This window comes from Miniopterus schreibersii (genome assembly GCF_964146895.1).
Source record: "Miniopterus schreibersii genome assembly, chromosome: 6".
In the NCBI taxonomy this organism is placed as follows: Eukaryota; Metazoa; Chordata; class Mammalia; order Chiroptera; family Miniopteridae; genus Miniopterus; species Miniopterus schreibersii.
Genome location: NC_138107.1, coordinates 47,473,715 through 47,501,616, shown reverse-complemented (window position 1 = coordinate 47,501,616; position 27,902 = coordinate 47,473,715). Strand labels below are relative to the sequence as shown.

The 27,902-nt window shown below is 37.0% G+C and overlaps 1 protein-coding gene across 3 annotated transcripts in view; it reads left to right on the top strand.

Annotated features, from left to right (window-relative positions):
* The first annotated feature begins 1,277 nt into the window (after positions 1-1,277).
* MMS22L (MMS22 like, DNA repair protein) overlaps positions 1,278-27,902 on the top strand; it is a 99,292-nt gene continuing 72,667 nt past the window's right edge. For all 3 annotated transcript variants that reach the window (XR_013999035.1, XM_081140542.1, XM_081140541.1), the window contains exons 1-10: positions 1,278-1,369; positions 1,946-2,130; positions 3,211-3,336; positions 4,772-4,821; positions 10,468-10,555; positions 10,651-10,828; positions 13,687-13,777; positions 15,831-15,961; positions 17,425-17,538; positions 25,051-25,227. Coding sequence is in view for 2 of the 3 variants with exons in the window: in XM_081140542.1 (XP_080996668.1) it covers positions 1,961-2,130; positions 3,211-3,336; positions 4,772-4,821; positions 10,468-10,555; positions 10,651-10,828; positions 13,687-13,777; positions 15,831-15,961; positions 17,425-17,538; positions 25,051-25,227 (1,125 nt within the window). In the remaining variant the exon portion in view is untranslated. The remainder of the gene's footprint in view (positions 1,370-1,945; positions 2,131-3,210; positions 3,337-4,771; positions 4,822-10,467; positions 10,556-10,650; positions 10,829-13,686; positions 13,778-15,830; positions 15,962-17,424; positions 17,539-25,050; positions 25,228-27,902) is intronic.

Below are 27,902 nucleotides of genomic sequence, written 5' to 3'. Positions count from 1 at the left end.
GCGGGCGGGCGGCCCACACCTTCCACACGGCGCTCTCCTTAAGCACCCTCCAATCCCCTCTCCAGCGTGCCGTCTGTTACCTGCCGGGGGTTCCTGCTGATGGCAGGGGCCACCGTTCTTGCTTATTTACGCAGAACTTACTCGGTTCTTTCCACTGAACTCCCTGGTTCAACTAAGTCTATCGTTCAACATCAGGCACTTGGAAAATGAAAAAAACAGAAGGGTCTCTCTGGATGTTCTGAATGGAGGAAGAAGTATCCATGCCGATGCTGACCCAGTTCTCCCAAACTCAGTGCCAGGGCCCCAGTCTCATGCCTGGGCACTTTCCTAGGCACTGTCGCCCGCCGTGCCTTGTGCTAGACTCCGCAGGGCCCCAAACGAGCCGGGCTGCAGCGGCCCCACAACACCGGAGCCTCCTGGGGCATCGGCGGAGCTAGCGGAGCCCTCGCAGCAGCCAGAACAGGGGTCCTGTTGTTTCCCCCCCACGACCCCATCTGTCAGAAAGTGCGGGGTTTGGTTTGAACGGAGGAAAGAGTGACGACGGGCTGTTCCCTCTGCAGGAACTGAACGCGGACGAGCTGTGGCGGGCGCGGCGAGTCCTCCGACGACAGCAGCTCCTCGGAACGAGAAGCTGCCACGTGTTTCTCGACTCTGCAGACAGTGAGAGCTGAGCTGTTACCTCCGACTTAGACTGAAAGGTCTTCCGAGAAGTGGATTTTACGGAGCACTGAAAAGAACCCGCTGCGAACGGGCGATAGTTCCCGAGGGTCCAGGTTTAAACCACTTCAACTTGTCCGGATGTGCTGCAAAAAAACGTAGAGGCACAGTTTTCACACTAGCGCTGCCATGCCCTGGCCCAGCCTCCTGATTGCCCTTGCCCGGCTCACAGGCCAGGAACCTCGGGGAGGAGTCGGGGCGCCGCCCGGCTCCGCGCGGGAAGGAGCCGCCCCGGCCGCCCTGGGACAGAAGCTCTTTTCTCAAGCGCCACAGCGAGAGAACCCGCCGTCCACAGGCCCGGCTCTCCTCGGGACCTACCGCTTTTGTTGCTCAATGAGGCCCCGTCTTCGGACCCAATGCATCAATTAACACTAAAAACGGGAAAAAAAAAAAAAAAAAAAAGAGGCGGGGCGGGAAGGCGAAAAGCAGCTCCCACTGCTCGGCGGGAAGACTCTCGCGAGAACTCGGCAGCGCCCGCGGTTCCCGCGGAGACCTCACCGCCCACCTCCGGGGGCGGGTCCTGCCGTGGCCCCGCCCTTCCTGAGCGCGGGCGCGGCGTGGCGGGAATTTTACTGTTGGGATTTGCGCCCCTGGGACTCGGGCTGCAGCCCCGGCGGCCGCGGGCCCACCTCGGGACTGAACGTGTGAGCAGGTAGGACGAGCCGCCGAGACGCGGCGCCCGGGGGCGCGGGACGCTGCCTCCCCCGCCCTGGGCCCGCCGCGCCGGCCTCCTCCGCGTGAGCGCGGGGAGAGACTCGAGACACGCTCCGCGGCCGGGGCTGTGGGGTTGGCGCGGGGCCCCGGTCCCCGCCCGGGGTCTGCGAAGGGGCGTTCCCGCGGCCCTGCGGGGAAAGGGGCGCGGTGCGGCTTGAGAAGGTAGCCGGGGGCGCGGGACTGGCGGGCTCGGGAGGTGCCGCCGTCTTTGCCCCGCCAGCATTTCTGCCCTCTTCGCCCTGCCCCGGGCGGCCGCGGGCACCGACCGAGAGGGACTTGAAGGCCTTGCTGCAGCCGGTCGCGGGTACGCTCTGCCCAAGTTCTGTCGGCCTTGATCTTGGGGGGAGCCCGTAGGGCAGAGTTGTTGGGAATGTCTTCTCGGTGGTTCCGTTTGTGCGGGAGAGAGGGGAGCGTTTGGGGAACTTTCTGACGTCACCCGCCCCACCTCCCGGAATCTCATCACAACTTCTTTGGAGCCCTGATCCGTGGTTGTAATGGACCCCAAACTTTTCAGGACATGAAGTGAACAATGGACGGCGGTTCCGCTGCGTCGGCCTTCCTGACCGACAGCCTGGAGCTGGAGCTGGGGACCGAGTGGTGCAGACCCCCCTGCTTCTCTTGCGCTTTTGAAAACAGAGGAGTTGGAGGAGCGAAACATTTTTCTGGGGACTCCTACCTTTCCAGCGGAGCCCTTAAGCGGTAGGTGAACAAACAAACAAAAGAACGGAGACTTTGTTTTACCCTCATCAGATTTTTTTCATTAGTTTGTTCGGAATGTTATTTAATTAAGATTTCAGGCAACTAAACTTGATATTCAAGGCATGTTTTTGTAAATCACTTTAGTACATCAGACAGATGCAAACTAGTAGTTCTGTTGTTGGTTTCCTGGTTAAGAGCATAATTAAAAGGTTTTTGTATATGAAGGAGAACTGTCTTGCTGCCTGATGTTCTCTTACCTCACTCCTGCTGCCTCAGCTTTGTCATAGGGAGCTGAGTTCTAATTTAGCTTTTAAGTAAACTGAATCCTGAACTACCTGGTCTTTTTGAAATGTTGTTTCCTCCTAAAATATGAAATAATATTTTGGAGCTTCTTAGTAATTCTTAAGCAAGACATGCACAGTTTTTGTTGCCCCAGTTCCTTCTAAGTCTGTGTATCATTACATATACAAGTCATGTTTTTTAAAAACTTTCTAATAAGTGCACCACATTGTGTCAGTTCACAGGAATGTTATTCAAAGTTCTTGCCTTGGGCAGTTGTACACATATTGCTGTAAAACTGCTGTTACTGAAATATTTTGGGACTACCTTCCAAGGCAATTTCAGTCAGAAAGGAAAAACATTTTTATTGGTTTTATAGTTGTACTTTGTTTGAGATGTTAAAAGAGATTACTCACTTTGATTATGTTGTTCTCCAGACACTGCTCAGAATAACATTTAGCTGTTTTAAAAATTAAATGCCCCCTCACTTGATGAATTCTACATCTGAAAACCACTATTAAACACAGGCAAAAGTATGTTTCTTAGACTCCTTTTTGTCTTTTACACATAAGTTACATGCTCTTTAGTTATACTTTTTCATCAGCGTACAGGACTGAATTTTTAATACAGTTCTAGCTTTGCCATTCTTATGTATACAGTATCAAGGCACAGCCTGACTTTACAATTTCATTGCTGGCACGTCATGTGGAATACCGGTTCCTAGAAGGTCAAAAAAAGGACATGCTATACTATGGGACTTAGTGTACTTTTCATGAGATTTAATCACAGTCCTCATTTCAGATTAATTTTGAGTCTTGATCCTTTACCAACTAATTTTGAAGAGGATACAGTGGAACTATTTGGCATTCAGTGGGTTACTGAAACGGCCTTAGTGAATTCGTCTAGAGCGCTCTTTCATTTATTCAGGTATGTTTGCTGTCTTTAATTTCCTTGGAGTGTAGATGCTTGTTCACTTTTGTAAGTTACCTTGCTGTGTGGTTTCTTATACTGATATTGACAAACACACCGGTAGAGTTATACGTGTTGTTCCCTTGATTATCTTATCAATAGTAAAATTAAGCAGTAATGTTTTATGGAGTAATGGTTTGAGTGAGTTGTTTTTTAGTGAATGTATTTTTTTTCAGAATCTTTATTTGACATGTTGTATTCAAGACAAGTATTTAAGACTTTGAACTATATTATAGTTTTGGAAGAAAACCAAAATACTTCTATTGTTTAATAGTTATAGTGTTCCTGTGATTTTTAGAGAATGCACTCAGGCTTCCCAAATACATCTTTCAGACTGTGTAATTATTAGCAATATGATTGATTAATATGGTAAATTTCGACATTAAAAATTTTTAATGAAAATTTTCAAACATACACAAATGTAGAGAGAACAGTATAATGAACCTCCACATACCCTCCTTCACTTATAATAAACATCAAGGTTTTATCACATTTCCTTCATCTGTCCTTTCTCTTATTTTTGGCTTAAATATTTTTAAGCAAAATCTAGACATCATGTCATCATTAAATATTTCAGTATGAATTTCTTAAAATACAAACTTTTTTTCAAACATAAACACTATCTCGTTATCACAATGAACACAGTTGTAATAACGTGTCATTTAAAACTTAGTCCATATTCAGATTTCAGATGATTTTGAAATTGGGTCAGTTATTGAGGGCAAATAATTACCAAAAAATAGATTAAGAATGTATATATGGTGCATGTAAGTGAAAAGGAAAAGGTGGAGGGATTTCTCCTCCCACCCTCATCCCATAAGACCTTGTAAAGAGACATCACTGTATGTGTGCCATGTTGTGTGTTTTATTGGGAGACCAGGCTGAGCGAGTCTCTAATTTTGAACATTATAGAATGAGTTGAGTCATTGCCTAGCACACGGGTCATGAATATGGGTCAATCTTTAAGGAGTTGAAAGGCAGGTAGGAAGACTGGCAAGAGCAGATTACTCTCAGGAATTAAGGTGGAATGTTATAACTTTTCCTGATAACTCTAGTCTACATTATTCCTTTTTGAACTCCTGTATAAATGTGTGATACAGTTTAACATTTCATTACATAACTGTTAACCTAGGGTATTTTATATAAGTATCTTAAACTCCTTGAAGATTTAAACAGTATTTCATTGATAGTGACATCTATGACATTTGATAGACTTTTTGAGATATTTGCAGCTTTTAATATATTATTTTTGGAAGGTCAGACAAAGGCCTGTTTATCTTTTCTCAAAGTCTTCACTACCTGAAGCTGACCTTATAATAAACATGTAGTATTAGAAACATTATTTATGTACTCATATTCTGAGATTAATTCTCACTTTACATTTTTAAATTAGGCAACAACTATATAACTTGGAAACCTTATTACAGGCCAGCTGTGATTTTGGTAAGTTGTGTTTAAAGGGGAATTATAGTGAATTGCATGTGGGTTTTATGATGCGTAGTTGGGATATCATAATACCATGGAGGAAGTATTACGTCAGAAAAAGTATGACGTTTTTTCTGAACACTAAATACAATTTTGTTGTAGCTGAGATTTACAGTATTTTTCAAATCTTTTTTTTTTATAATTTTTTTTTTGTTATTGGGGGAACGGGGGACGTGGGGGACGTGGAACGTAGGGAACGTCGGGGCTATTTTTCAAATCTGTAAGTGAAATTGATTTAAGGTTAAGTATCTCTGAAGTGAATTAGTAACAAGCTTTGCAGGTGTGGAGTGGGATGGAGAACTCATAAGAGAAATAGTACCAGACCTTATGCTGTCTTCTTGCTCTTCTTTTCTGCTTTTTGTTTTTGTTTGTCTGTTTTTGACATTTAATAGAAGACTGATATGGGGGGTTTGGTATAGTTAAGGTAGCGAAACTAATTGAAGGGCAGTGTTTTAGTGCACGCCAGCTACTTCTTCCTGGCAATTTCGGTGCAGTATGTATTTAGAATCCTGGCTCTGGTCAGCCTGGGTTCCGCTCCTAGCTAATTGTGGGTCTGACAGCAGGTAATAGTTCTCACCTCCTTGATTTCTTGTGGGAATTAAATGACAGTGCAGGTTAAGTGCTTAACCTAATATCTTATTAGTGATGCTTAGCAATTAAAGATTACCTGGAACACACCTATGGTCAAAGAAAGGTTTAGTGGCTTACTAGTACAAGGGGAAAATCCACATCATGAGGAACAGTTGAGGCCTCTCAGTAAGGAGGAGTAGGGAGGGCGTTGTGATAGGGTTTCGGCTTGTGCCAGCTGATTTTGGGTAGAGGTTAAGGGGACTAGGACTTTGTTCTGGATTGGATGCTGTTAAGAAGCAGTGGAAGTTTAATGATTGTGTTAATTTTTATATAGAAGGTGAGACAAATAAAGGGAGTCTAGGGAGGGTTCTCATTAGTAAAGAAGCAATAATCATGTTAGCTGGAAGAGGAGGGTTTCTGTTTTTGTATTTTGTTTATATGTGATTATATAATGCCTTGTTTCTGATTTCAGGGAGGGTTTGTTATTGTCTTATTTCACCATAATCCTGGGGTGGCCCTGTGTGATTATTATTTTTTTTACTTTATTAAAGTATAGTTGACACACAATATTGCATTTGTTTCAGGTATACAATATAATGATTTGATATTTATATACCTTACAAAGTAATCACCACGATAAGTCTAGTAATCATCTGTCACCACACAAAGGTATTACGATATTATTGACTCTGTTCCTTTGGCTGTATGTTACATCCTTGTGACTTATGTATTTTATAGCTGGACATTTGTACCTCTTAACCCCCGTCACCTTTTTTACCCATCCCCCTCTCCCTTCCCTTTGGCAACCATCAGTTTAGTTTCATTATCTGTGAGTCTGTTTCTGTTTTGCTTTTTATATTACACAAATAAGTGAAATAACTGGTATTTCACTTAGCATACCATCCTCTAGGTCCATCCATGTTGTCACAAATGGCAAGATTTTATTCTTTTTTTATGGTTGAGTGATATTCCTGTGTGCGTGTGTGTATCTGTGTATGTGTATGTATATAATCACATCTCTCTTCACTCATCTATTGATGGCCACCTAGGTTGCTTGCATATCTTGGCTATTGTAAATAATGCTGCAGTGAATATAAGGGTGCATCTATCTTTTCAAATTAGTGTTTTCATTTTGTTTAGATAAATACCCAGAAGTGGAATTGCTGTGTTGTATGGTAGTTCTATTTTAATTTTTAAAGGAACCTTCATACTGTTTTCCACAGTGGCTGCACTAAATTACATTCCCATCAACAGTGCACAGGGTTCCCTTTTCTCCACATCCTTGCCAACACTTGTTATTTTTCACATTTTGATAAGAGCCATTCTGACAAGTATGAGGTGATATCTCATGCGATTAGATTATTTTTAATATTTTATGAAAACTTGTTAATTTCAGTGAGGAGTACCTGGCCTAGCCGTTTGCTGTCACCTGTTAGGGCTCTTTTATTGGTTTTGTTTTCTTTGCATATGCTCAGTAAGCATTGAGTAGTAGTATTTCATTACCCTCTGAGTCCCTGCTTCAGCTAAGGTGCTGGGTAAGGTGCAGACACATCAAAGTGGAAAGTATGCTGCTGAAGAGCTTGCAGTTGAGTGGGACGTAGACATGCACGCATAGGTCAGCATGGTAAATGGAGAAGTGGTGGTAGAAGCACGTACAAGCTGCTGTGGCAGCCAAGGGCTTCATTTGCTTATATGCTCATCACCCAGTGATGCCAGATCTGAGCCTTCCAGGATGAGGAGAGATTAGCTGGACAGGAGATTTTGGGAAAGTTTAGGGGACAGGAAAAGTTCCAGGTCGAAACAACTGTATTGACACAGACTTTGAAGTATGAAGAAATGTGAAAGTTCAGGAAGCAGGAAGTAATTATGTATGGTTGGATTAGAGTGTGTGTAAGAGTGATGAATCTGGAAGGGACGGAATCACAGTTGTCTTTGTAAACCATTCCAGAGAATCAGAATTATATTTTGAAACCCTGCGGAGCCAGTAAGAGATTATAGCGGGCACAGCAAGAACACTTGACTATATAGAGAGACTTAGTTTGAGGAAGGCATTTATTATATAAGATTATTCCTTGAAAAACACTTATTGAGCTAAAATAGTACAATGGACTATTTGTTGAAATGGTTATTTGTTATACTGACATTTTGGTGTTTTTGGTTTCTTAAAAAACTTTTAGTGATAGATTTGTTGGATAGGTTAGCAGTATTGATTATTCCAAATGAGGCCATTGCTGTCATGCAGCTGTATCAGGGCTTTGTTGTTAGACCCATGTAGCTAGCCTTGGTCCTCAGCCCTCCCTGGAAACCCCTTGAGTAGGGACACCTCCTGAGGTGTATTGGTTCTTGTTCTGTTCGTTATGCTACCTGGATGGCTTTCCAATGAGGCGGAATAACATACGAAGTAATGTATGTTTTACTGAAGCCTGTTCTTAAATATAGCTGTCAGTGTTATTCCTTTTTCAGATACTATATTTTTTTCTATGGACATTTCATGTGGATTTTTTTTATATCTTCTTTTTCTGTCCACATACTCCCCCCCCCATCCATTTTGAACATAAAGCGTCTACATATAACTGCTCTTTTCAACTTTGTTGACTGCAAATTCTTTCATCATCATTTCTTGGTCTGTTTGTATTGATTGATTTTTCTCCTAGTTCCGGGTTATCGTTTTCTGGTTCTTTGAAAATCTAGTAAGTTTTTATTGTGTGATTGACACTGTAGATTTTACATTGCTGCTTTCTGGATTTTCTTATATTTCTCTAACATGTTAAATTTTGTCTGGCTTGCTGTTGAATACTTGTAATCCACTGGATTTTTTAAATCTTGTTTTAAATTTTGCTAGGACTTTTTTTTTTTTAAAAGTAGCCTTTAGTCTAATGTTACTTTAGCACTTGTAATCCATTAGATTTTTTAAATCTTGTTTTAAATTTTGTTAGGACTTTAAAAAAGTAGCCTTTGGTCTAATGTTATTTTAGCTCTAATAAGGCTTCTGAGGATTCTTTTTGGTGTATTATGATTTTTTTTTAAATTTCTGGTGGGAACTGGAACTGTTCCCTAGCCTGTGAAAGCTTTGTAGGGAATTGTTTTCTGAAGTTCTCACCTGGTCTTGGGTTATTTTTCTCGGGCTTGAACAGATCAGTATTCAGCCAAAGATTTAGTGGGGACCCTCGGTATATTTCCAGAGCTTTTTTTTTTTTTATGGAGCTTTTTTTCTTCTTTGGTACTTTTGTCCTGTAAATTTAGACCTTTTATCTCCTCGGCTCAGTGATTTTGGCTCTGTTTGGGCTCTCTCTCCCGGTGCTGCAGCCTGGTAATTGTTTTTTGGTGGGAAGTTTGTGCAGTCTTAGGACTTACCTTCTCTCTGGGATAGCAGTCTTGCATTGCCTTGTTTCTGGTGCCTGAAAACTTTTTTTTAATGTTGATTTTCTGGTTTTCTAGTTTAAAACATCTGATTCCTTTTACTCCATCTTGACTGAATGCAGAAGTTCACAGCAGTTTTTTTAAGGGAGTACTTCCTTTATGGGCTGAGAATTGTGAAACTGAGGGATGATAGGACTTTTGTAGGTGAAATATAATTAAGCTATAAAAGTGCACTATACTTTTTAATATGTAGGTATTTGCATAACATCTTTTCCTGTTGGTTTTGCCAAAGCACTGGCCATGTTTGCTCATTTAAGTTCGAATTTAGAAATAAGTTTTGCTTTATGTTTAATATGGATCAGAATTTGTTGTCTTTAATTCTCGTCATGGTTTTTTATGCTTTTGTTTAGCGATTGTCTCTTACTCATTTTTCTTATAGTGATTGTCAGTGTTTTGCACATGGTAACGTTCCAGGTAATTTTTGCTGATGTAAGTGTTGAAGTGAGGGGAAGATGGCATGGTTTGAAGTTGGGAGAAAGACAGACAATATTAATATATCATTCTGGGCCTTATAAATCATTATAAGGAGTTTTGATTTCATTTCATTCTAAATACAGTAGATAGCTTTTCATGGGTTTTGATTTTGGAGGAACGGGAATTGATATATATTTAAAGCATATTTTGTACTTAGATTATAGAGGGGCAAAGAGGATAAGGGAAGACCTATTAGGAGACCTGTTCAGTAATTCAAGAGATTATAGGGAAATGAAAAGTTTAAACATAATTTTGGTCATAATAGGACTCTGGTGGATTAAATATGAGTTTTAAGGAAATGGAAGAAGCAAGAATAACATATAGGCAACTGTTGGCACCAGTTGTAATGAGTGGAGAAAACATAGGCATGAACAGATTTTGGGAGAAATCGAGGATGTATTATTTGCAGTGTATGAGCAATCCAAGTAAAGATGACAGGCAGTGCCCGGCCGGGTGTGGCTCAGCGGTTGAGCATCGATCTAGGATCCAGGCGATCAGGGTTCGATTCTCGGTCAGGGCACATGCCCGGGTTGCGGGCTTGATCAGTGACTCTCTCATCATTGATGTTTCTATCTCTCTCTCTCCCTCTCCTTTCCTCTCTCTGAAATCAATAAAGATATATTAAAAAAAGAAAAAAAAGATGACAGGCAGTTTGACATGCAAGGTCTGGAGTGCAAAGGGGAGGTCTGGGATAGAGGTAATCGTTTTCAAGTTGCTATCATTTTGAAATAAAGACACTGATAACTGATCATTATTGCAGGAAGAGATGTACAGAGAGAAGAGAACTCAGGTCTTATTCCTGAGGAGACCCCATACTAGTAGTAGGATAGAGGAGTAGGAGCCAGTAAAAGAGAGGTGGGAGAAAGGACACATGAGGAAGAATGCACCAGGGTAGTATATGGCGTCAGTGAAGCCAAGTGTAGCCAGTGCTACTGCGAGGGCAAGTTACTTGAGGACAGGTAGTATCCATTGATTGGACAACATGAGTTTCATTGGTGACCTTAATAACAGATTTTGGGGGCAGTGCAAGAAGTATATAGATATCAGTGGAAAAAATTAAAAGATAAAGTGCTGCTTTTATTTCACTACTCACTGATTAATTATTTAAGCTATGATTAACATTATATGTTTTTGTTTCAGGGAGGATATCGACCCTGCATGCCAAAGCAGGCAATATTAGGCAGCAATGCGTAACATTTCTTCATTATGTTAAAGTTTTCATCTTCAGGTAGGACGCCAGTTAAGTATTTTGATTACTGCATGAATTTCTGAGTACATATTCATCCAGACTTTGGTTGTTTATTGTATCTAATTGTTTTGTAGGTTCCTGACAGTACAGAATGCTCAGAATCATGCTCCTGTTCATCCCTATGAGGTTCTGGAGGCTCAGCTTCCCTCACTGCTGGTTGATGAGCTTCATGGATTACTCTTATATATTGGACACCTATGTGAACTTCCCAGCATTAATCGGGGAGCATTTATGAATCAAAATCAGATTGAGGTTTGACTTGTTTCATTTAATTTTTAAATTACCAGTTTTTCTCCCTACAAATAGTATTTATTCAAGAATGAAGGAAATCAGTCAGGAGGACAGCTCTAGACCAGACTACCTGAGTTGAAATTCTGTCTCCTCCTCTTATTAATTATGTCTCTGGGCAAGTAATACCTCTTGCCTCAGTCTCCACATCTATATAATTCGTATAGCTTTCCAGAGTTCTTAGGAGAATTAAATAAATGAAAATGAATAAAGCACTTAAAACAGTATACACTAAATCTGATAACTTCTCTATTCTAATTTATAACAGTGCAAATGTTTAAAAGTTTCAAATAAAATCAAATAACCTTTATTTTCTAAAAATATGTGTCATCTTTGCTTACTTTTTTTTTTTTTTTAAGATTTTTTCATTGATTTTTAGAGAGAGAGGAAGGGAGAAGGAGAAAAAGAGAGGAATATCGATGTGAGAGTGAAACATCGACCAGCTGCCTCCTGCATGCCCCCTACTTGGGGATCAAGCCCACAACTCCAGGCATGTGCCCTGACCAGGAATCACCTGCAGCTGAATTGAACCAGCAGCCTTTTGGTGCATGGGCTAATGCAACCAACTGAGCCATACCGGCCAGGGCTCCTTTTTTATTATAGTAAATTCAAAAAGATTACCTTATAAAAGTTACACTTTCAAAAGCACTTCATTTTGCCTATTCTGACTTTTGAGACTTTTTCAGAATATGATTAAGATTGTTTTGACTGCCCTGGCTGGGTGGCTCTGTTGGTTGGAGTATCATCTCATACACCAAAAGGTTGTGGGTTCAATTCCTGGTCAGGTTACATACCCAAGTTGCGGGTTCAATCCCTGGTTGGGAGGCAACTGATTCATGTTTCTGTCTCTCTGTCTCTTTCCCCTCCCTTTCCTCTCTTTCTAAAATCAATAAAAATATCCTTGGGTGAAGATTTAAAAAAAGATTGTTTTGACTGATGACCTTTTGCTCCCCTACCTTTTATTGTTCCATCTGAAGTTTTTTGCTTTTGTTTTTTAATTTGTCTTGTTAGCGTAACCCAGCTTATGGTTATAATTAACAAATTCTCCATAGGATAATGTGAGTTTAACTGGATGACAAATTATACTTTCCCATGAATTCCCTGAACTCTCAACCTCTTCCATTCTATTTGACTTTACCAATTTTAATAACATTTAGTTTTTAGGAACATGTCTTTGTCAAAATGTTCAACTAAGTGTTTGTATATTTCTGTGAAATTGAACAACAACAACAAAAATTGACTATGGGAGATCAATATATCTAATAATAAAAGCAAATAGAGTTCCAACTGAATTCACAGATTTATGTTTATAGAAAGCAAGTAGATAATTGCTTTTAATTGTGTCATTTAATAAAAATTAATAGATGTGGAGGAGGGATATTTTTCCTTCATTTTAGCCTCTAAATTCAAATTATTTTTCTGGATATTCATCAAGTGGTTAAGAAAATAGTAACTTATCTAGGAGCAGAAATAAAGAATGTGTGCAAGGGTCCTCAAACTAGGTTTTGCCCTTCATAGGTTTTTTAATTAGGCAGACTTGAAAAGATAGGTTATTTGAAGATTTGAAGACTGAATTCTTAAAGCAGGGGAATGTAGTCTTCAATACATAAACAAAATCATACACTAAAATTCTTTTCTAAAACAACAGCGAAAACATCTTACAAAATAAAAGCATCTTTCAAGATTTTATATTTCCTATATTTTACCAATCTTACATATGAAAAGTATTAATTTAATTGGTATTTTCAATTGAGCATGTCTTTTATTTGTTTTGGAACTTAGTTTATTGGAAATATTTGGGTATTATGCATTACAAATATTTTCATTTATCTTTTTCAGCATTTAAGCTGACTTACTAGATAGATTGGACTTTTAAATAGTTATATTTGTCAGTGTTTTTCTTTTGTGTCATCTCTACGTTGATGTTAAAAATGTATTTGTTTTTTACATTTACCTCTTTAAATCTCTTTCTTAAAAATAATGCTCTGAGGTATGAAATCTAACTTTAGTTTCTTGCAAATAAGTTAATAATTCTGTCCTATTGAGTGACTCATGCTTTTCCCACTGATTTGGATATCATGTTTATCCAGTTCTCTTATCCCTATTTTTGCTGTTTTTTATTATCTATTCCTGAGCCAGTACTAATTTATTAGTGTAGCATTTTATTTTGTTTGCATATTTGATATGGCAAGTTCCTTCTGCAGCATTCTTTCTGGGTGTCTTAATAGAACACGTGTATAGTTTTTATTTTTATAGTGATACTAAATGTTGACTGGAAGAAGGTTATTGATAGTTAAGAGCACTGGCTTTTCAGCCAGAATTAGGTTTGAATCCTGATGCATGAATTGAGAGGTAATTTCTTTGCTTCTTTAAGTTTCTTAAAGGGCATGACAATAGTATTTACATGATAGTTTCAAGTTCTTGTTAAAATTCTTTATAGGAGTTCCTGGATATGTATTACATTTAGAAACATTTCCTAACTAAAGTCTAAAAGTCATGCAGATAAGTGTTTTTAAAAAAATTCTTTTACTGCCTTGTAGATGTAGTAGAATCAAAGGTTGGTTGAAGGGACCTTTACTATACATGCAGTTAGACCTAAGGTGGGTCTGTTCTAAGTCTTTAGATGAAAATATATCCTGTCCTGCTTTTAAAATCTCTAGTGAAAGACTCTTCTGATGAACAAGACAAAGGTTTTCCCTGAGCTTAGTGGTAGGTTAACTGATCCTTTGTCATGGTGCTTATGGAGGAGTGTTGTGATATATTATCAAATACCTTGTAAAGTGTTATGAATTCTCAGTCACAGTTGATAATATCATTCACAGCTTTTCCCTCCATCGTGGCATTTATTACATCTCCACTTGGATATTCATTGGCTGGTGCTAGAAATTCTTCAGATACTTGGTGAAAAATTGAGTAAGTTTATAGATTTCTGATTTATGACCTTTTTCTAATCTAAACTTTTATTGTTTTTCTAAAATTATAGAAATAATAAAAGTGTTTTCTGTTTTTTTTAAATCAAATAGTAATCTAAGTAAAATGTGAAACTCTTACTCCTTTTTTCCAGAGATAACTACTGGAAACAGCTTGATCTGTTTATCTTTCCATATTTTATATTAGAATGCATATATAGAAACTCATAGGTGGGATTTTTGCTTTGATTTCTAACCACAAATGCTGCTGTTATATTTTTCTGTGTGGTTTTTTTAGAGATTTGTTCATGTTCATGCCTATGGTTTTACTTTATTCATTTAAGGGATGTATGTAAAGGTCTGTCATAATTTATTTAGCCAAGTTTTTTTTTTTTTTAATATTTCAGTTATTTCCCTCTTTTCATGTTAGAAATAATAATATCCTGATCATCCTTATGTATATATATGTCTTTCAATAGTTGTACAAGTTATGCTGTGGAATAGATTCTTAGAATTGGAGTAACATGTTGCAGTTTTAATATTGTATATGCTCTCTGTTGCTGTAGAGTAAATTTCCCCAATTTGTAAACACTAACTATGAGCATGCCTTTGCCTCATACTATTGCCAGTAGTGGATATTAACAGTTATTTTTTGCCAACTAATATGTGAAAAATGATGATAAATCTCTATTTTTGCAATTTCTTGGTTGCCAGTAAAGTTGGACATTGTCACATAACTTTATTGCCTCTTTATATTTTTTTTATTAATTAGTTTATAATCTTTTGCAAATTTTTCTTTTTTTTTTTTAATTAGTAGAAGTTCATTACAGATAGTAATCTTTTATTTTGTATGTTGCCTATTATTTCTTGGTCTTGCTCTTTCACATCTTTAGGTTCTATTTTAAGTTGAGCAATATTCTGGAAATATTTAGTTGTAAAATAAATTATTATTTAAGTTATAAGGACATTTATTACCTCAGTGCCTGCTTTTTAAATTAATTAATAAATACAAAGATACATATATGTCTCTATGTGTGTATACTTACATGCATACATGCACGCAGACATGCAGAGCTGTACACAAATACATAATTTTTTCTCCCCTGTGGACTCTTTTTTAAAAAAAATATTTTCTTTTTTTAAAAAATATATCTTTATTGATTTTAGAGAGGAAAGGAGAGGGAGAGAGAGAGATAGAAACATCAATGATGAGAGAGTCATTGATCGGCTGCCTAGCCTGCAACACAGGCATGTGCCCTGACCGGGAATCAAACCCCAATCGCCTGGATCCTAGGTTGATGCTCAACCGCTGAGCCACGCCCGGCCGGGCAAAAAAAAATATATTTTCTTAGAGCAACACTCACTCAGGTGGATTACTCTGATATAGGCACAAATTTTGGTATCTGTTACCTTTTTTTGCTATACTTCATGCAAAAAAACAATTGCACATGGCTAGTTTATCATTGTTTGTTGAAAGAATGTTTTATTTATTTTTATTTTTTAAAATATATCTTTATTGATTTCAGCGAGAGGACAGGAGAGGGAGAGAGAGAGATAGAAACATCAATGATGAGAGAGTCATTGAACGGCTGCTCCTGCACATCCCCAACTGGGGATCGAGCCTGCAACCTGGGCATGTGCCCTGACTGGGAATCAAACCCCAATCACTTGGATCCTAGGTTGACGCTCAACCGCTGAGCCACGCCCAGCAGGGCAAGAATAATGTTTTAAAGGCTTTATTGGTTAGAAATATGGGTGAAGAATTTCTAGTGTTTACCCTCTTATTTTTTTCTCTTAAGTGATCTTGCTTGGTTTCTTTACAAAGATGGCCACATTTAAAAAAGAGAAATCTACTGAATGGTAATTGAAAGGATTGAAACTTTCTTTAGGTGATGTTTATCAGTGTTCATATAAGAAAGGAGTTGTAAAATGTAACTTCTATTTGCAAAAATTTGCTTTTAAGTGCATAATTTACAGTTTTGTTATAAGTTAATTTAAAGGTTTACAGTCACTTTCCTCTTTACTGTAGTTTTAAATAAAATTTATTACATTTTTAGAACAAGTTGTATATAGTCAGCAGTTTTTTAATCTGGCTGGTGACAATTTAACCAATGTCAGCCTATTTGAAGAGCACTGTGAAAATCTCCTTGGTGATTTAATAAGGCTGTCACTCAACAGATATGACAAGGTAATGCTTTAAGAGTTTATTTGTATTTTTGATATTTAATGGCAATAGTTAGTACTTAATCCATGTGGTTGTGGTTTAAGTTTATAAGAATGTAATCTAAATTCTTGTTAATTCTTTCCATTTTGTATTTACTATTATCTGGGAGTTGAATAGGAAAAGAAGTTGGTTTAAACATTTAAAAGAGGCTGGAATTAGTTTTAGACCTGCTATTTTTTTAAAGCTTTTTCATCTTGTCAAAAATAAATAAATAAAAACAATGTTTATGATAATGACTGGAAATTTAACTTCAGTTTAAATAGGAGAGGCCAGCCCTTTAATAATCTAGTGAAATAATGAAAGAGATGAGTAATTAACTAAAGTTTGTCGATAAACTTAAAAGGTAGTTTTAGTTCACAAATTTTAAGGGTAGTTCACTTGTTTTCATAAAAGTTCTAGCATCATGGTGGAAATTACTTGTTTTAACTAAATTGTATTTATATATAGTGTTGAATGCAGACAGATTTAAAGGTGTTTGAGTACACATTCATTTTCAAGTAATGGAAATTTATAGATTATCATTACTTATTTCTGATTACAAGCATAAACCTTACTAATGAAAAATCAGGATTTATAATTTTTTAAAATGTAGATTGTTTTATGTATTATCAGTATCTTTTTAATCTATATGTTTATAATTAATAGGAGCAGATTAATCAGATATGATATAGTAATGCCTTAAAGTTACCTTTTACAATGTATTGTGTTAGATATGTATATGTAATGTATGTGAAATAATGTATAATGAATTTCAGAAGTTTAGCTATACTTGTAAGTATAGACAATATTCTCTGCATTATTTAGGGCCATCGAGGATACATTTGTTATAAAAATGGTAAAGTTGTTTAACCTTTATATAGCTCTAATAATTGTGTTTATTCTGACTTGCAAACATTTTTAGTCTCCTTAACAGTGAATCAAAAATTATTTTCTAATTTTTTTACTACATGTCTTTTTAGTGTGGCTGATGGATTAGATCAAAGTTAGGAAACCATGAGGCTGTGGCGAAATGTAGCACACCCCGTTTTTGTAAATAGAACTTTACTGGAACTCAGCCCCATCCTTTTTTTACTTATTGTCAATGGCTGATGTTACACAGCAGTGCCAGAGTTGAGTAGATATGCAAAGACCGTATCATGGATAAAGCCTCAAGTATTTATTATCTAGTTCCTTACAGAATGTTTGCTGACCATTGGACTAGATAATTAAAGAAGAGAGTTTTTGTTAAAAGTTGAAAATAAAATTTATTCTGTGCTGTTGGTTTTACAATGGGGGATTTTAAAAGTTAATGAAATGGCACATTTTTATAAAGAATTTTATGTAATTAAGTATAAATTTTAAGTCATCTAGATCATTCTTCTAAAATATTTGGGATGATGTGTAGCATGTAAAATTCTAAAGTAACTCATTTGCATTCTTTTCTACAGGTTAGGCCTTCTGAAGCATTAACGAGTCACCATTGCCTGTGTCCATGCATTAAAGAATTATGGGTTCTACTCATTCATCTTCTAGACCACAGAAGTAAACGGACTCTATCGGAAGTAAGTTGTAAAGTGGATATATTAGTTATTGTTACTAATTATGCAGTGGTTTTGGCCAAAAAAAGTCTTACAGCATTCCTCCTTTATAAGACAACCACCAACAACAAACAGAGCGTTAACTGAGTACTAAATACCTGCAACATTTTAAATCCTAAATTGGTAATATGAAACATGTAAGAGAATTATAAAATTGGACTTATTTTCTCAAGTTTTCTTTTCTTTTTTTGTTATGTCAAGAATCAGGCTAAAATATTTAATATCCTTTAGTAATTCAAGAAACATTTTAGTTAGGAAATGTGACAGATATAGATTTGAAAAGAAATAAAACAGGTTTCTGTTAATCAATTTTTCAGTATTATTTCAAGGAGGGATGAAGAAAAGCGCAAAGAGGAAGATAGGAAATTTTCTTTGACCTCATTTTGAGCCAAGTCTTCATAATGGGGCTTTATTTAATTTCAAGTGTTATGGATTAGGAGAAAAAGAGAAATACCCATAGACAGAAGTAAGTATAAATAATTCATTATGAAATGATACTTAAAATGGTTTATGTTATATGAAAAAGTACTTTTGATAACTTATGGGATTTTTAATTTCCCACCTTTCCACAATTTGGGGTTTGGGTGCTGCTATCTCATTTTAATAATGACTGTATTTTTGCAGGTTTACAAGTACTTTATTTATTTATTTACTTATTTTTTTAATCCTCACCTGAGGATATGCTTATTGATTTTTAGAGAGGAGAAGGGAAAGAGAGAGACAGAGAGAGAGAAGAAAACAAATATCAATGTGAGAGAGAACATCGATTGGTTGCCTCCCATACGTGCCCTGACTGGGGATTGAACCCACAAACTTTTGGGATGAAGCTCCAATCAACTGAGTCACACCGGCCAGTGTGCACTGTATTTATTTTGAGTTATTTTAGCAGTAAATTTACTAAATTAAATATAACTAAAATAAAGTAAGTTTCCTAAGTATGAGTTTCTTGTATTTTCACTTATTATTAAGTAAGAAAATTTTTTCCTGGCATTTTGGTTTTTCAGTACAGTTTGGCGTTCTAAGAGATTTGTATATTACAAAGTTTCAGCAACTTTTTTCCCTTTGATGTTTTATTTCATTGACATGGTAAAAATCAATTTTCTCTTTTTCTGCAAAGCTTATCTTTATTAGTTAAGAATTTTATAATTTTTAGAAATGTTCTTATTTTATAAATTTTAGACTTGAAAGTGTAAACCACATATAGTTAGTGTAGGCATATTTATACTTGTTGCCATTAGACTTTTTCTAGATTTTAAACAGAAAACTAGGCATAATTTAAAATATTAATTATAGAAATCTGCATAGTAATATATATTGTTTAACCTAAATGATTTGTATGCTCTTCATTTTATGTAGTAACCAGACTTACTTGTCTTAAAATAATAAATGTCTGAGGCCATTTTGTTTTTAAAATAGTATTAAAATGAGTTATATTATTCTCAGAGTTCAAGGCCACTTTATTTGAAAGTCAAATTAGAAGTTTATATTCTTGATAGTAAGACAGTTTGACCTTCCTGCTTAAAAAAGTAATCTGATCTAATTGTGCTGGGTATTATGTAAGAAGCATTTTAAGTGTGTCAGTGAGCTTGTAGAAAGTAAGAAACACTGAGGCCAAATACTAAATATAGGTGGGAACTCAAGTCAGCTGAACACTTGAAGCTGCCTTATCAATTTAGAGGCAGTTGCTGAATTGTAGAGACTTGAACATTAGCTTTCATACCTTGTAAGGCATAAGCATAGAGAGATAAAGCTCAGAGTTGACCCAAGTCGATAGCCTACTATTATACCAACTATCCCTAAACACAGGCTCCCAGAATGATGAACTCAAACCTCAGCTAAATCTGTAGGGAACATTGCCTGTCTTCAACTATGGTGCATTGTGGTTTAAAATCATGTATTTGTTTTTTTGTTTTTGTTTTTTTTAAATATATCTTTATTGATTTCAGAGAGAGGAAAGGAGAGGAGGGAGAGAGAGAGATAGAAACATCAATGATGAGAGAGTCATTGATCAAGCCCACAACCCGGGCATGTGCCCTGACCGGGAATCAAACACCGATTGCCTGGATCCTAGGTCGACGCTCAACCGCTGAGCCACGGCCGGCCGGGCTAAAATCATGTATTTGTTATTGCAAGCCGGCAAGTTCATGGTGCGTAGGTGGTACTAAAAATTTCAAGCCAGTGACTTCTAACCCAGTGACATTGTCTAATAGCCATGGACAATGGGTGGACGCTTAAACTCACAGCTTCCCACGTAACCTCCTCCAAAATACAGAACAGCAAGAACAAGTGAAAATACACAAAAAAAACCATGTTGCTAGCATAACTACAAGATAGGACTGACTATTCAAAGCTGTAAATTAAAAGTAAAAACCACCAAAGCTCTACCACAAAACTTTCTGCAAGCAAGGGTAGTCAGAAAAATTGCTCAGAGGAGGGAGGAAGGGAGCTAGGAGAAGTCATAAAAGTTGGTCTAAAACCATTGCCAGAATGTGAAAATAGTGAAAATGTTTCCTTATAGATCAGAGAACTGATTATACCATAGGAACATAAAAGTGTGCATTACATGAGGAGGCAGTCTTTGAAGGTAGGGCTTCTGGGAATAAAAATGTGGAAAGGAAGTGGCTCCCCCTTGGTGATCGAGTGGTGAAAGTGACTGGAAGTAAAAGCAGAAAATGTAGAGTCTTGCAAAACAAAGGAGAAACAAACAAAGAAACAAAAACAAAACTCACCCACCACCACCACCAAAAAAAAAGAAACCCAATAAAGAATAGGACTTTGGTACACGGACAAAAGAGGGCTCCACTGAACCAGGAATCTTAAAGTAGCTCAAATCTACAAAATGAAAAAGAAGGAAACTAAACAGACCTTTCTGAAGTTACTACAAGAAAACAGAACTGATATACTTTACTCAATGATACTCTCTTTCCCAGAAACAACTATAAAGCAGAAGAAAATTGTAAGACAACACTGCAGACAGAATTAAATAGACAAGGATTTGGGTCTGTAAGAAAAACACCTTGAATAAGATATTCCATTGTGGAAATAAATAGGCCAAAAGACAGGAATGAATGGAGTAAATTGAATGCAGGAGAGAAATGGAAATAAAAATTATTTTAGAATTGACTGAATTACAAGGTCCCTAAGGAGAATAGATGCAAATGAAAATTTAATAAGGGGCATATAAGAAAGGCAACCAAAGGAATAAAAATGAGATAAAGGAATATAAAAGGTTAGAGGGAAGAAGGTTGAAATGGAAGACAGGCAAAGAATAACGGTATGTTTAAATGGAGTCTCAAAGAAGGAAAAACAGTGGGATATAACTAACATTCAAAACGATGAATGAATCCAAGAAAACATTTCAGAAATAGAAGAGGAACTAAATTCTCATATTGAGAGAGCCTACTAGAGAACTGGAAAGATTAACTCCTAATAATCCAGGCTGAGACATAGCCTGCTGAAACCAACTTCAGGCATACAGAAAATGTCTTCACACCCTCTAGGAAATGTTCAGATGCTCAGGAAAAAAGACCCAGAACTCTGCAGTCAGAAGAGGGCCCTCACCGGACAGTGCTGACACCCTGACCCCGTACCTTTAGCCTCTAGAACTGAATGAATTAATATGACACAACAGACCAAGCCTCATCTTAAAGAAAAGTAGCTTAGGTCCTACCTTTTACTCTGTGGAGATCATGTGGACTGTAACTATGAGATGCTTCCTTAATAAAAAGCTCGACTAAGAAAAAGTGGCCCCACCTGGCCAGGTGTGGCTCAGGGGTTGAACATCAACCTAGGATCCAGGTGATCGGGGTTTGATTCCCGGTCAGGGCAAATGCCCGGGTTGCAGGCTCAATCCCCAGTTGGGGACGTGCAGGAGGCAGCCGTTCAATGACTCTCTCATCATTGATGTTTCTGTCTCTCCCTCTCCTTTCTTCTCTGAAATCAATAAAGATATATTTAAAAGAAAAAAAGAAAAAGTGACCAAACCAAAAGGACACAACAAAAATGCCCTAAAACAACAAAGAAACAAGTTAAAAATTACTCTTTGCACTGGCCATCTGACATGCAGTGGCTTTGGGGACCCAGATGGATGTGAGTTAACTGAGAAGGAAAAACAGAAAAAGCATTTGAAAGCTTCAGGAGTCACAGGGAAGCTTCTTCGTTCCATCTCCCTGGGAGTTAATGGTTGCACTGAATGCTGACAGCAGGCTGAGGCTCATAGGGCCCATGCTTAGACGTGCTCCAGATTGCTGAAAACAGTTTTTTTTTCAATCTTATACAAGGATTTAAAAAATTTACAGCATGACAATACTGACTTATACAGTGTGCTCAGTTTATTTTTTAAAAGAAATTATGGGTATGTATTTGTGTGTACACTAACATTCTTGCGGAAAGAAATACTTAGTTCTCCCCTCCCCCCAGTGGGATTTTAAGTTTTCCTGCTGAGAAAGGGACTTTTTTGCTGCCAGATCAGTGTTTAAAGGATTAATGCTCTAAGGAAATTATCCAGAGGGGAGAGGCGGTTCAGGGTTATTAAGTTATTTTCAAATGGTGTCTGGGCTGCTGCTCACCTTTGTAAAGGCAACAGGCTGCTGCTTTTCAGGGTGACAGGATAAGAAGCAATTAGAGAAGCCTAGGAGAGGCTCGGGAATGTTTGGGAATTCACACATACCCCAAATTACGTGGGAACTTGAAGAATGAAAATAAACTAATTTGATTAAGGACATATTTGATCAAGTATCCCAGAATATACCCTAAGCATGCAGCCAATACTGGATATATCTGTATGAGTGTTTTCCTAAAAAACCCAACATTCATTATCTAGTAGACTTCAGTTAGACTTCAGTTTCCCAGAAGAGAAGGAAAGCTAATTAATATTCTTTGAGTGATGTTTCATACGTACCAGAAAGCAGAATGGGTGTGAGGTTAAGTAAACTCTTTAAATAACTCAGAATATATAAAGCTGGATTTCAAATGCAGATTTATTTGATGGCACAGCCCGTTTTTTTCTACCACATGATTATGTAAGAATGTACATGTTTAAGAAAGAAAAAGAAAGTGAAGGAATGAATGAAATAATTTTCTTTTGGGGAAGCAGCTCTAAATATATTTTATGTGCACTCTCACATTTCCAAAAGTGCCATGAATGAGATAGGAGACACCTGTGCAATATAGTAGAGTTTTGGGCCTGTACACGTTATATTTCAGCTGCCACAAATATGTGTATATGTATACGTGTTGCCACCTTTAAGCACTACATACAGAATGTTACAAAAACTTTCTGTAAATAAAAACTTATAAGTGCAAAAAAAAGAGAGAAATACACATATGCTTAGAGATATTGAAACATATCTCTAAATAACCTGTAGGTAAAAAGAGGATATGATGGAAATTAAAAATATAATAATAATGAAAGTTTTTATTGATTTTTAGAGGGAGAGGGACAGAGGGATGGAGAGGTAGAAACATCAATAGAGAAATATCATTGATCGGCTGCCTCCTGCATGCCCTCCACTGGGGATCGAGCCCACAGCCTGGGCATGTGCCCTGGCCAGGAATCGAACCATGACCTCTTGGTTCCTAGGTCAACGCTCAACCACTGAGGCCACACCGGCCAGGCTTTAAAATTTTTTGAAGGAAATAACTAACATACTACACGTAGCTTTGGGACTGCAGCTAAGGATATAAAGAAGGAAATTTATAACTTTAAATACCAATGTTAGAGGAGAAAAAATTGGAAATTAATAAGCTAAGAAGTTAGGGGAAATAAATCCCTGCATAATAAACCTAAAGAAAGTAACAAGAGTAAAAATAGCACAGAGTTTTCAAATTGAAAATAATAAAGATGATCAAATCAATAAAAAAGACCAGAACTCTAAAAAATTGGTTCTACAAAAGGATTACTAAAATTGGCAAATCTTTCTTGAGATGATTACAGAGTCAATGCTGGAAATAAAAGAACATGATTTCAGATTCTGCAACTATTAAAAAAAAAGTTGAGATATTGTCAACAACCTTATGCCCAATAATGTGAATATATGAAGTGGACAAATACCTAAAAAAAACCTTACTAAAACTCATCAAATGTTCAGCGGTCAATTAGGTAAATTGTTTTATTATGTAGTCATATATTGGAATATTCTGTTGAACTGTGGTTATACTCCTTAATTTGGATGTATCTCAGAAGCACCATGTGAAGAAAAGGGGCAAGTTACCAAAGAATAGAAACAGGCCAGTTAATAGACACTTCTCCAAAGAGGACATACAGGTGGCCAATAGGTATGAAAAGATGCTCAACATTACTAATCAGAGAAATGCAAATTAAACCACAAGATTACCTCGCACTTGTCAGGATGGCTGTCAACAGTAAATCAACAAACAGGTGCTGGGGAGGGTGTGAGAAAGGGAACCACTGGTGGTGGGAATGCAGGGTGGAAAGCAGTGTGGAGTTACTTCAAAACTTTAAAATAGCTGCCTTATGACCCAGCTATTCCACTTCTGGGAATGTATCCAAAGAAACCTGAAACTAATTTGAGAGAATATATGCCCCCCTGTGTTCATCGCAGTGTTATTTACAATAGCCAAGATTTGGAAGCAGCCCAAGTGCCCATGAGTAGACAAGTGGGTACAAAAGCTGTGGGACATTTACACAATGGAATACTACTCCACTGTTAAAAAAGAGGGAAACCTTACTCTTTTAGGCAGCATAGATGGACCTGGAGAGTATTATGCTGAGCAAAATAAGCCAGTCAGAGAAAGACAGGTATCACATGATCTCACATGTGGAATCTAATGAACAAAATAAACTAACAAAAGAGAAACAGACTTATGGATACAGAGAACAGACTGACAACTGTCAAAAGGGATGGTGATTCCAGGGCTGGGTAAAAAATGTGAGGGGATTAAGCAAAAATAACAACTCAGATACTACAGTATGGTGATTATGGGTGGTGGTGGAGGGAGGTAGGAGAGGGTAAAGGGGGGGACAAATGGCGGTGAAAGGAGTCTTGACTTGGGGTGATAAACACATGATACAATGTACAGATGATGTATTATGGAATTGTACACCTGAAACCTATATAATTTTATTAACCAATGTCACCCCAATGCATTCAATTAAAAAATGAAAAACTGTTTATTAAAAAAAACTCAAAACAACAAGTGAAGCCAAAAATACATGATTTGGGCTTATATACCTATGTGGCAAAACTTACAAAAACAAGGGAATGATTTATTATGCAAGTCAGGATAGTGATTACCCACGTTGGGAGAAGATGATGTGGGGAACATGTAGGATCTTTCTAAAATACTATTCATGTTCTAATTCTAAACCTGAGTATTTTTATTGTTCTAGTTTTATATATTTTTAATTTTCTTTTGCATGTATATTTCATTATAAAAACAGAGGGAATAGCCCAAATCAAAGGTTATTGGATCAGTGTCTATTTTAATTGAGTCATATTACCTCTGTTTCTATAGTCGTTTTGGAACTGGTTGAATAAACTACTTAAAACACTCTTTGAAAAATCAAGTGAGCAGAGAAGACCTTCTGCACCTGTAATCCAGTCCAGGGATCCATTAGGTTTTAGTTGGTGGATTATTACTCATGTAGCATCACTTTACCAGTTTGATCGCCACGGAGCGCCAGATGAAATGGTAAGATTTTATTTTTTTAAAACTTTATTATATTATCAATTAATACATATTTTTGGTAGACAAATTAAAAAGTAAATGAGCAGAAACCACAGCAAAAATTAGGTCATAAGCCTACAGAGATAAATTCAGCTTCTGAATCTAGAAGCTGTAGACCTTTCTGTAAACATCTTGAAAAATCATGATCTTTATGTTTTTATTGTTTGAGAAAAGCAATTTGTAGAAGAGTTGGGATCTAGTCCTGGTTCTGCTACTAAGTAGTTTTATGGCCTTTAGTGAATTACTTAAAACTTCCTGGGCCTTTGTCCCCTCACCCAGTTATCACAGGATTGGATTTTCAGAAGATTTCCTCTATTTCTAAAATCTGTAAGATTGCCGAAGGGAAAGCATATTTCCCCAGAAGGTAATTAGTAGGTTTTGTGAATATTTTGGTAAAATTATTTCCTCAAAATAACACTTCTTTTTTTTGAAAATATCTTTATTGATTTCAGAGAGAGGAAAGGAGGGGGGAGGAGAGGGATAGAAACATCAGTGATGAGAGAGTCACTGATTGGCTGCCTATCCCGCAACCTGGGCATGTGCCCTGACCGGGAATCGAACCCTGACCTCCTGGATCCTAGGTCAGTGCTCAACTTCTGAGCCACGCCCGGCCAGGCAAAATAACACTTCTTCATAGAAGCTTTACACAAATATATTGTCATCTCTTAAACAATTATGAAGTTTACTTCAAATACAATGACAGATTTTACCTAGTACATTAACTTCTAGTTAGAAACATTTTTTACAGTGTTATTTAAAAAGCCCTATGAATGAAACCAGGTGGTAGGTATATTTATTTGAGGCCCTATTTATATATAATTTCTTCCATGTTCAGAAATAAATAGCATAGTATTATATCATCCCATCACTTCCGTAAAATCAACATCTAGAATCTTGAAGCCAGTGTCTCTGTATTTTCAAAATTGGTCTATTTTCTGGGAGTGGTTCCTATACCAGGCTGATCATCAGACCTACCTGTGAGTTTTTTAAAATTCAGATTTTTAGGTCTCAACTCTGGAGTTCCTGATTTAGTAATCTGTTTTGGAGTTTGGGAATCCTTATTTTTAAAAAGTTCCTTGGCTCTCATACTATAACAGGTATGGGAACTATTGCTTTACGAAATATGTTTCTTGTTGGACTTGACAAATTTTCCTCTCTTTGGAATATTGAACAGAGTCAGCTAGAAATCTCCATGGAATCTGAGGGGCAATTAGTATTGACATTATGTCATAGAAATGGAAAGGCCATCATGAGGTCCTCTAGATGATCCCCCTAATAATAAAAGGCCTGCTAAGGGGATCCCAAGATAAAGTAATGTAGAGTCAAAAAGAGCTCTGAGAAGTTCACACACAGCTTGGTATCAGTGTATTTTAAGAATTCTTCCATACATTGAGCAAGGTCAGTAGTAGAATGAGCTTTTCATAGAGAAGAATTGTATGTTCTTTGTTTCTGTACCTGAGTCCTTACCATGCTGATACACAGTAAATACTCAACAAATATTAGCAATTGCCATTATTACTATAGTATCCCTTTTATTATTTTTGTGGAGTTACATGACAATGTTTCACATCTTTTAATTTTTACAATACTAGAACAACATTAAAGAACCCGAAAAACCTACCTATAATTCTAAGGTCTGTACTTAGCATTTTTATTCTCTTCCAACCTTAATTCCTCTAAGTACATACTGTATTTCTGAATTGAATCAGTATAAATAAATATGGTAATTAGTCAAGCACTTCTGAGTTCCTATTGAGTGGCTGTTATAGTATTAAGTGCCAATGATAGGATACACATGAAACAGATTGTACTGCCTCTCTCTTTAAGGAACGTGTTTTCAGGTTACTATTGCTTGTTGGAACTGCATTAACACTCATTTGAGTGAGTGGTATATTTCAGTAGTGGTTGCTGTTGACCCCCAGATAGCCACATTAATATATGTATCATTACTATTACTATTATAGTGTTGAATTGTATTAGCGCAAACATCCACAGTAGCATTGCTGAAAGCACTCTATTATACAGAAAGTTCCATAGGAGATTATTGCTTTTACTAGTTCTGAATCAAGATAGTAAATGAATTTTCTGTATTTAAAATAGCTTAACCTTTGTATTTTTATGTTTTTCAGCAGTTCTTGTGTGATTTCCTTTTGCCAAGATACATGTTTTTAAAATCTTAATTCTTTTAAAGTTATGTAAAAGGTTTTAAGAGGAAAGAGAGCCATAATATTTGAAAAAGAACCTTTCATATGATAAAAATAATAAAGATGTGCATATGTATGTATATGTGTAATGTAAAATACATTCCTTTTATTCACGATTCCTCAAAGAGTCAAATATTTCTGGACTTCTTAATGGCTTTAAAAAAACACTAAAGCTTTCCACAAATAGGGGTCATATCTTTAGCATATTGCATTTGCAAGCTGTTTAATATTTCACAGTGACTATTCAACTTTTATCTCAGTGAAATGTTATAAAATAGGTGAGAGGGTAATATCTCCATTTTACAGGTATAGAAACAGAGGTACACAGTGCTTAAATACCACCTTATTTTTATCAGTTAAACTTGATATTAGGATTCTCCTGAGGAGCGCCTTTTAAGAATAGGTCTTTGGGAAGGTAACCATGTATACCAGTTT